This window comes from Nestor notabilis, unplaced genomic scaffold, assembly GCF_000696875.1.
Source record: "Nestor notabilis isolate BGI_N333 unplaced genomic scaffold, ASM69687v1 scaffold28276, whole genome shotgun sequence".
In the NCBI taxonomy this organism is placed as follows: Eukaryota; Metazoa; Chordata; class Aves; order Psittaciformes; family Psittacidae; genus Nestor; species Nestor notabilis.
Window position 1 is genome coordinate 3285 of NW_009934654.1, and position 10431 is coordinate 13715.

At 41.2% G+C, this 10431-nt stretch overlaps 1 protein-coding gene across 1 annotated transcript in view; it reads left to right on the forward strand.

The window, feature by feature from the left end:
- The window catches only part of LOC104408021 (ICOS ligand-like), a gene marked incomplete at both ends in the record, with an annotated part of 4853 nt that extends 178 nt beyond the window's left edge, over positions 1 to 4675 (forward strand). The window contains 3 exons of the mRNA XM_010017467.1: positions 1806 to 2168; positions 2657 to 2941; positions 4499 to 4675. Of these exons, the coding sequence (XP_010015769.1) occupies positions 1806 to 2168; positions 2657 to 2941; positions 4499 to 4675 (825 nt within the window). The remainder of the gene's footprint in view (positions 1 to 1805; positions 2169 to 2656; positions 2942 to 4498) is intronic.
- Between the last annotated feature and the right edge of the window lie 5756 nt (positions 4676 to 10431).

Genomic DNA, 10431 nt, shown 5'->3' on the forward strand with positions numbered 1-10431 from the left:
TTGGTGTGAAATGTTTCTCTGACATGCATCAGAGAAGAAAGAAAAAAATCTGTTTCTATCAGTCTCGGTACAGAGAATAGCAAGGACCTTATGGATGCTTTTGCTCAGATTGTTCCGCTTGCTTCACAGACATCTCTGCACCTTTATCTCTGCCAACAAAAGGCCTGAGAAGTGGTGTAATAAGGGCTGTTGATAAGCAGATCTAACATGCTTGGATAACATCCCTACTTGTATTATGGCTAGAATTACACATCATGGTATCTAGTAGTCAGTATTAAGTCTTCTACTACAGTTCCAAAAATCCTTTTCAAATCAAACATAAGGTTAAATGGCATTACCTGGTGATATTTAAATGCTTTTAAGAGTTGTCTCTCCTCTGTTCTTGCTTGATCACTGAAAAGGACCCAACAAAGTCATCAAGGAAACTCCCCAAAATCGGGGCAAACTGTGCCAGATACAGTCTCAGTAGATGCCAGCTGGCCTGTTCCTGAAGAACACCAGTGACAGAGGTCTGCCTGTCTTCCCAGGGTTCACTTTTCGTGCTGCTATGAGGGGTTTCCCTACTAAGTCTGAGCTGTAGCAGCCTTGTTGTAGGTCAAGCATGTTCAAGGATAAGGGCCCAGAGAACATAACTACCTTCCTCCCTGGAAGTACTGTGTTTGCTTCAGTGGTATTTTTAAGACAGGGTGCACAATGCAGATGTGTAGATGAACTATTTCTTGAGTCCAGCACACCAACACAAAGACATGCCCGCCTTGAGCATTGCTGCCTCCTTCCCACCTCACCATGCATTGTTTTCAAATCTCCAAACCCTCACTCCTGTCACCTTTACCCACCCACATAACCCCTTCCCCCAGCTGTAATGTCTCCCATTCAACCGCATGCCTGAGCCCACCCTCACCCTCCAGCCTGGCATTCACAATGTGCACACTGCTTTGGTCTCAGCAACCAGATGCAGCAGAGAGGTTTTGGCTGCTGGCAGGGAGGAGACGTGACCCATCCCTCTCAGAAGGAAGGCTGTGGTCAGCACTACCCTAGCCCTCTGAGTCGCTGACCTGCGCTTTCTGCATCACTTGTCAGCCAGCTCAAGCCTTTGCCTTGCTCCTCAGAAGGAGAGCCCGCCTTTCTCATGCCTGGAGGCTAGGAAAAGTGCCCTGAAAGCCAGATACTATACTGGCCTACCTCAAGGTTGTAAACGTCTCATGAATGTGTCACCAGAGGTACCTGGACATGCTGGTTTCCCAGCTGGGCGTGTTTGTTGAGAAGGTGACACCAAGGGCAGCAATAAAACATGATTGCTATGACATGCCCACTTTGAGAAACACTTCTTTCACTCCCCCTCTATAATTTTTGGGGTCTCAAAATAATGGTAGTACTCTTTTTCTTATCAGTGTTTATATTTCTTGTGATTTACCTGGTGGTGTTTGGCATTTTTCTTAATTTAAAAAGAAAAATAAATGTTATTATTAAATCATTAGGCCTTGAATATGTGTCTGCAGTCAATGAGCAAAGTGAAACATGCAGGTATCCATGGGGCTGGCAATGCTTAGACTGACTGGTCCTCAGAGAAGGAAATAACCAGAAGGCTTTATATTGCAAAAGGTCCCTTTGGAAAATAAACAGACAGACATGGGGAGAATTAGTCACTGGCACGTCAGGAGGTAGGAATGACTATAAAGTGAGCATGCTCATCTACCTGGTATAGATACTAATACTGGAGTCCACAGATGCAGTAGAATATGCTTAAAAAGAGTGAAACTTTTTCCACATAACCTTCCTTTTTTCTCCCTGTTTTAATCTTGTAGTGATTGCACTGGAGAAAAAGATAATTGTCAGTAAACTTGGAGATAACACTACATTGAGTTGCATTTATCGAGGAAGAGAACTGCACTTAAAAAATCTACGGGTATACTGGCAAATAGCTGATGATCAAGAAGAGTGTACAGTTGTACATGCACTGATCTCTGGTCAAGACAATGAAAGTGAACAATGTATTCACTTTAAAAACAGGACTCAGTTATTCTGGGATAGATTGGAAAATGGTGATTTTTCTCTGCTATTACTAAATGTCAGCCAGAGTGATGAACATACATACAAATGTGTAGTACTGGAGAAAGCTGAATATACCAGCATGGTTCATCAGGCAGAAGTGGTTCTCAGTTTAGCAGGTAAGAATTTTTATCACTTGCACATATTTGCCCAATTCTCATTCCAGCTTTCCAAATTCATGCCATTTCAATAGCATATTTAAGCATACCATTAACTTTGAAACATGCTTCAGCCATTTGCTGAAATGTAGTCTGTTTAATTTTAATGTTACAGACAGGGAATACAGAACTGGAAAAATATCTGTAACAGCTGTTTATCCCATGTGGCGGGGGTTTCATCTTGGTTTTTACATAAAGGCTCTTGCATGTGATTGGGTGACAGCAGCTTAAGAAGTTGCCTTCTTTCTATGGGTTTGGCTTCATCTTTCTGCCCTTCCAGTAATTCTCTCAGCTCTCTGGCTTACATACCAAACCTGCCGGTGTTTCTCTTTCAAGTCATGAGGCTGGTGTGAAACCCAGACCTTCTGCTTCAGAAACCACATCAAAATTTTGTATTTTCAATACATTTCAACATGTCAACAACTATTTCTTTTTCTCCTGCTCTCCAGCTAGTTATAGCCAACCAATACTCAGTGGGCCAATAAGTAACAGTGACAGCACTGGAGAGGAGGTGACTTTCAGCTGCAGGTCTGGCAACGGATACCCAGAGCCCAATGTTTATTGGATAAATAAAACTGACAACAGCCACCTGCCTCCATCAGAGCTAATGATCATCCCCAACAACAATGGCACTTACAGCGTTTTTAGCACATTGAAGGTTAAAGCCACTTCTAACATGCAAATAGAGTGCTCCATAGAAAATAAGATACTACAGGAAAATCTATCAGCCAACTGTAAGTCCCTTCATGCTGCTTCATGTTTTCTAGCTTACAGGAATATCAACCAGTGTGTCTTTGTGTGCAGATACACACCTAGCAAAGGGTATGCATTAATTCAGTAGTTCCAGAAAGTGCCACGAAGAGCTTAGGTTTTGTTTCAAGCTAGTTATGTTTACCCATAGATTTTATGTTTATTTCTTTGACACTGAAGCGAATACCCCACCAAGTGTGTTAAGACAATGGTACTAAGCTCTTGTATCCAAGGCAGTCACTAGGCTTTACCCGTTCGTTCATCAGGAACATGACGACATGGGAGTCAGGTTATTTTTCAGAGGGCACCATACCAGAGATCCATGATTCCCAAACCACTACCCCACTGCTTTGCAGCACTCACATTTGCTTTTTACTCTGCCTAGATTCAAAGTTCTGTTTTCAGTCTCCAAAATTCAGTTTAGTACAATGCACTATTTAAAGCATGCCTATACCAACTAGGTAATATTAGCCCAATAGAACAATATGCCTACTAGCACAAGTATAATATTCTATTTATTGCTGATATGAGCGATCAGTAGTAAAAACAAGTATTAGCCACTCAACTCTTCACAAAACTAGAAAGCTATTAAAAAAAAAAAAAAGCTATTAAAAAGTTTTAACTATAGTGCCAACAGCAGATTTCATGATTTCCAAAAAGCTGTGTAGAGAAGCTATGTGGAGTGGGACAGCTTATTGCTGTTACTGGTTCTCCTTCCTGCCACACCATTCTCTCACAGGTTTCTACACTGTTGTGCAAGGAGGTTTGATGATCTGCATAACTGTAGATGGATACCCACAGTTAGTTTACCTAAACACATCAAGGAATCACATATTGTGGACTTAATGATACTGATCCCACAAACATAGCCCAATAATATTAACTATTTCCAGGAACAAAAACTGTGCACATGAGCAAAAGTTGCATGAGAGTGCTTGTATGATAGCATACCCTTACTGTCATCTCAAATTAAAGGCAAACTAAGTAACTTTTCATTAGTTTCCTAATGATGTTTTCTCATATTGTATCCTGGAGAAATCAGAATTCATCTTACTATTTTTTGTTGGTTTCTAAAAGCACTGCCATACTTGAAACATTAAGAGATGTGATTTGAAACCTTCAAGTTGCAGCCATCAGTGGAAATTCATCACTAACATCAGGAAAACAGGTTTTCATCCACTTTTATGAATACCATGAAATTTGTATTATAGATTCTGTGTAAATTTATTTTCAGCTGAATCTAGATACAAGCTTAAACATAGAGTCTCCCAAGACTGGCAGAAGAGAAGAACAAAAAGGAAGAAAGGGATTCATGCAATATGATAACAGGGAGGAAAAAACTGCCATTGTATTATTAGACAGAATAAGCTGGAGATGTGCCTTTCTCAGAAGGAATGCCACCAGAGTCACAGAGATATGAATAGCACAAATATTTAGTCCTTCAGAATTTCTTTTCATGTATAAAATATGGTCAAATATTTGTCTGGTATGAAATGTGAAAACTTACACCTTGGTACATTATTTTTCTATTTTATTTCTAGACACTCAACGGAAGCAAAGCAATGGGTCTAGCACAGAAAGTCACAAAAACCTGAAAAAAAATGGACAAGGTGCTCAGGCAGCTGGCATCATTTCTGTCATCATTCTGATAGGTATTCTAGCTGTCGTAATCTGCTGGCTTAGGAGACGGAGGTCCTCTAGACTAGTGTCCTACACAGGTAATGAGGCCTTTCATTTGCATGACCAAACCTGAAGAATTCTTGTTTTTTTTGCCAAAATATTTAATGTCATCCAGCGCGTGGTTAGAAGGTACAAGTAAGCTGCCTGCATACAACAGCAGGAAATCGTATTATTAGCAAAGACCTGGGACAGATGTAGGACATGTTATTCTTTAACATTTTCTCCTGTTTTGCCTGAGCCTCACAGGAGCTAATAATTGTTTGATATGAGGTTAACTCAGACTTTGCGCCTTTTCAGGCCATAGTTTCTCAGATGTGATGCCTGCAGACTGTTCCTGGACAGATGGAGGGGATGCTCCTACATGGAGCAGGACTGGGGTCAGTAGTTTGTTCTGCTTAGCATGATCCAAAGCAGAAATCAGAGGATAAATCAATCCTGACAGCTTTAGAGTCACTGGCTGGACGAATAAGGGTTCAAGATACCACTGGGTTCGAGCAGCTTTCTACAAGTTAGAAATAAAGCATGTCTCGCTATCGCTCCATGTTATACACGCATACCCTTGTATTGATGCCTCTGCCCATGTGCAAGACTCTGCAATGGTTGGCATGAGAGAACAAAGGGTAGCTCTGAAAGACATCTTGTGACCCAGATGAAGTATCTGAGTACTTAGTGTAAGCCACTTTGCAGGTATACAAGAGGTAACATGTAAAAAGAGGGAGCAGGGACAACAACACTTCTCATGAACAGGGACAAACCACATTTTCAATTCATGCCCTCTTCCTCATGGCTAGCAAGCCCAGGTGCTTCAGAAAAAAGCAGGGTAGTGATTTTGCCCAGCATCTGCAGCAGCTGTGCTAGGAGCCATGCCATTCCTTCAGAAATCACCCATGTCTGTCCCAAAACATGGAGCAGACCTATTGCTTCAAGCCCCTAAACTGATCCTTGCTGAAGTGGTGACCTAGATTGTAAGCAAATAAGAGTATGGACTGCATTTTGTGGTCCAAAGAGCACTTAATACATTGAACACAACTTTGGTGGATGTTGCTTAATATTAATTCAGTTTGGCTAAAGATGATAGTTACTTATCCTACATGCTTAAAACAGTGCATTTGTTTCAACAGATGTCCAGCTAAATGAAAACAATGGAGTAATCAACTGTAAGTATTAAAAATATTTTACCATATTTGTCTCAAGAGTGACTTAACTTCATAGCTTCAATACTCAAGATCACCACAAAGCCTTTGGATTAGACTTGCTAGATATTATAAACTCAAATACGTGAAGTGGTAGCCCTGGTGCTTAAGTCCACCCTTTCCTTGAGCTCTGCAAGTGTTGCCAAAGGCAGCCTGAGAGTCTCGATTCCCGGAAGTTTCTTCAGCAATTCAGGCCAAAGGACATAACAAATCAACAAGGGACATGGAGCATACAGGCTTAAGCTGCCCTTCCTTTCCTGTTATATAGCTATGCTGAAGCCTGTCTTGCCACCAGGACAGAGCCAAATGTTTTGGGCATCCCAATTTGAGGGCAACTTGGACCAATACCAGAGAAGGGAGAATGAGCTAGCAAATGTGATCTCTGATGAAAGACTGGTTATGTATGTTTAAGCTGGAGAAAGAAAGGCTGATTAAGGACACAGTAACCCCGCTCTTTAGCAAGTCCTTAAAGAGGATGGGACAAGTTATTTGCTGTCCCAACCCAACAGACACAGCACTTAAGGCACAACAGGCTGGAACAAAGAAGATTTAAGCTAGATGTTATGAAAAAAAGCTTATCTAAGAATAATGGTAGTTGAGTACTGAGGCAAAGAGTTTCTGCAGGCTGTTAAGTCTCTATCAGTCCAGGTTTGTTGCTATTCTGTTTTTCCTTAATAAAAAAGGAAACCAGTAACTGTCAGAAATAATTTAGAAATAGCTGATATTACTGTGAGACAACAGATGGGTTCTTGGATAAATCCTAGCCTAATTTAGTCGTCATTTTATATTTTCAAACAAGTTGTGTGTAGTAGATGAGGGGTAAGGCACTGCAGAGGTGTACCCATAGGGACACGCTGCCACAACATTTCGCTTTTAAATACAGATGTAAATATGTTTCTGCTTCTAGCAGTTTCACTTTATGAAGAAGGTCAGATTGTTTCATAGAGGTTGGGAATCCTGAATACTACAAACCAAAAGAGAGCCTACTGAGACCAGCTTTGCTGTTAAAAGGAAAAGGCTTTGTAAACCGTGAGGAGGCAGGTTGCAAAGAACAGTAACTTCATTCTGGTGGGGTTAGTCTCTCCGAACACTCATTACAGTCAGTGGAGCAGGATGCTCAGTGAAGAGAAATCCAGAGCTGGAGCAGTTCTGAATTGGTCTCTGGAGAGATCCCATCCCTGCCTATAGAGGAGCTTCAGGAAGATTGTTTCCCTTAACCACATCCAGGCTTTGTGCATCTTGTTCTCTGAAGGTGACAGTGACAAGGGAGGGAGATATTAGCAGGAGACCACTTCTTGCATTTGCACAGAGGCACTTTCAGTCTGTGGCACAAGGGCAGAGGGTCCCCGGTGTCTCAGGTACTCAGGCAGATGCAGGGTTTCTCACTGTCTGATTCTCTCTCAGAAGCATGAATATCTCTTTTCCATAGCTTTGCAGCTTGTTCCACTGGTTACATAGGAAAAACAACTCTAGGACATAATTATTTCTAGGGGACTTTTTTGGTTTTTTTTTAAGTGCAGTTGTTTCTTTTTACAGCACCTGTTTAAATGGAAAGTCTGCCAACAATTTGGGCAACTGAAGATGTGTCAAGAGAAGCACCGCCCCTTATCTCAGTGGCAGTATTACTTGTAATACAAGTGATAGATTTCTGCAGAATATGCCAAGAGAGATGGCAAACAAAAGCTTCTCCAACACAAGAGACAGCAAAATCCGCTGGATTTCTGTTCCAGCCACTGGCTGTGTCCATGCAACAGTTGTGTCACCACACCAGCTAGTCACCTGGGACAGTCCTCTGTGATCGTATGTCAGTGTTTTGAGCTCCTGCACTGGAGAAAGCAGTAAGCCTGGGACTTAGCTACTCTGTACCAGACTACAGAAAGCTGGTGTGTGCCCAGCCTCTCATCACCTTTGAGGACTTTGTTAGTAGCAGAAGCAACTGCATTTTAGGAATGTGGGAAGTTCTTGCTGTGCCTCCTTATCCTGATGATGACTACTGAATGTGAAGAAAGGCAGCTAAAAAAAAAAAAAAACAACAAATATCCACCACCAAAAAAATCCCAAATAACAAACTATGAAGGACTCTCTGCAAAATGAGATTTGTGACTTTTTCCACCTTTCTCTCTCTACAGCACATCCTTTAATTGTCTGGTTTCACCAGCTAGGTGTTATTCTGTACAGAACTAAGTAGAACATTTTGACCTAGTCCTCCAAAAATGGGAGTTGCTCTAATGGGGTTAAGCACCAAGTATGATACCGTAATGGAATGTGCTTTCTTTAGATGCACTTGATATCAGCATTTTGGTTTTTACTAAATATTCCACTGAAAAAGGGACTTCCACTTCTGACAGAAGCTGGTGCATACTATGTGAAAGAACAGGCTGTGGAAATCTGACCAATCAGAAACAGTGCCCTCTATGTTAATGTCAGGTTACCTGGGCTTACCCTTTTCAGGATACAACAAAAACTGGTCAAGCTCTGCTTGATTCAGCTAGTCTTTATTTAAGCAATCCCATGTGGCTTCCAGGGAATTTTAAACTGAATTTTTCCTTGTGTCCCATCCCTACACACACACAAAGAAAGTGCAGGCTACATAAATGTGTTTTCAATCAATGTCCAGAAAGCCAAGAACTGCAGTTTCTATGTACCAGTGCACATGCCTTGCTATTTCATCCAAGTCAACCAAGAGAAACTAGTTGAAAATAACAAAGCAGTAAACTTTACTGATCGTATGAGGTTTTGAAGGAGGAAGAATCTATACTAGCTCTCTTGCTTAGGTGGGGCAGTTTCCCCATCTTGTCATGGGGTGTGGCAATGATGATTTTAAACTGAGCCCTGCAAACGCTTGGCTTTTCCTCTACCAGTTGCTAGACTAAAATTCTACTATTTTTGTGAATAAGTCACAGCCTTGTTTGTCCAAGCTCAGTGTATGAGAGGCACTCCAGTATCAACTGTGAGGTAAGACTGATCTTTTTTGTATCAAGATCAGCTTTCAAATCTCAGACAAGTGAAAATAAATTTTGATGTCCTGATTTCCTGTCACATGGAATCCAGAAACATTTGGCAATTGCGCAGTTAGCTTTAGTTGAAGCAGTATCCCCGAGGAGGCTCTGAGTTGGGTAGCTGTGCACCACTGCTATGCTAGTATTTTGTGGGAGGGCTGCACAGGCTCAGCTTCCATGGCATTTAAGAGAAAGGGCAGTTTAGCTCTCACTTGGTGCAATCTAGGCTTACCAATTTGAACAGGATAGGGAAATTGTTTAGAAAAAGAAACAAGCCAAGCTGCAACTAAAGAATTAAGCTCCTGCCTAGGTTCTAAGTAACTGTCTACAACTGTAGAGTTTTTAAGACATCTATTAACATAAAGTATATTGCTAATCATCAGTGTCTGAAAAATACTGGTTTATTTATTAATTTCACTTTTGTCCTTTGTCTTCCAATCTACATCTGTACCATACCCTGGCAGTAGGGCATTTAGCTGACAACATTTACCAAATAAGATTACTGAGGTGCCTTAAGTTACTTTAAATATCAGTATTTCCGTGTCTTCTCCCACATCCATTATGTTAGATATTTTATGAGTCCATATCTAGTCTAAAATGAATTTTCTTTAGGAAAGCATGCAAGCTTGCAGACACTTTAAAAAATGTGAACATCATCTGTGAGAATGTGAACCATTTCCTAATGGTTCAGTAAGAAGTCCTGCAGATGTTTCCTTGCTATCTGTTGCATGAAGTTTTGTGCAGCCTTTTTCATACTGCTGTAACTGATGGAAGCCATTTCTAAAACCAGTTTTTCACCTTTAGATTCTGCAACTCCAAGAAGCTGTAACAATTAAGAGACATAAGAAACAACCTATCAGTCACTTCACAATATGTTGTTAAACTAATTTAGGCTGGTTGGATTTTCTTAATTCTGGGTTACTTCACGGTACGTAGTGAATATATTTAAATGCAACAGCCTGCTCTTGCAAAATCCATACTTTGAATTGGTTTAGGTTTCCAGCTATTTTTGGAGGCAAGTATATCCTAGATGACAGCTGTTTGCTACCAGTCAAAGGACTTGGGAATTCTGTAATAACAGAGTTTTTGTCATCATATACCATGTATATATTTGAATAAAAACCTTCATTCTTCTGAATGTTTGACTAAATCTATCAGCACGTAAAGACTAGTCACTCCAAATCATTACTCTGGAAGTAGCAGGTTTACTTTCAGCCACAATTCTCTGTGCATACAAGCACACTTTTCCAAAGCCCTCAGATGAGGAGAGACAGACACAACGCAGGGACTTGACGATCTGTGCTATTTTCTCTTGCACTGTGAATGAACTGGATGAAGGCCACATGGTAGCCTGAGGGCATCACTAAGCCTAGGCTGATATGCCCTTTCCTTGCCCAACTGCTAGCAGAACAGAGGTACAACACACCCTCCCCACTTCCAGAACAGAAACCAGCTCATTGCACTGTCCCAGGGCAGTGCTGCACTTGGGCACCAGCATCCCCGTTTACCATTTTTCAAGATAGCAGCTCACATGAACTGCATATCCCAAACAACTTAAGCACATGCTTGTAGAAGTGAGGACAGGCAGCCTAGGAAGATTAC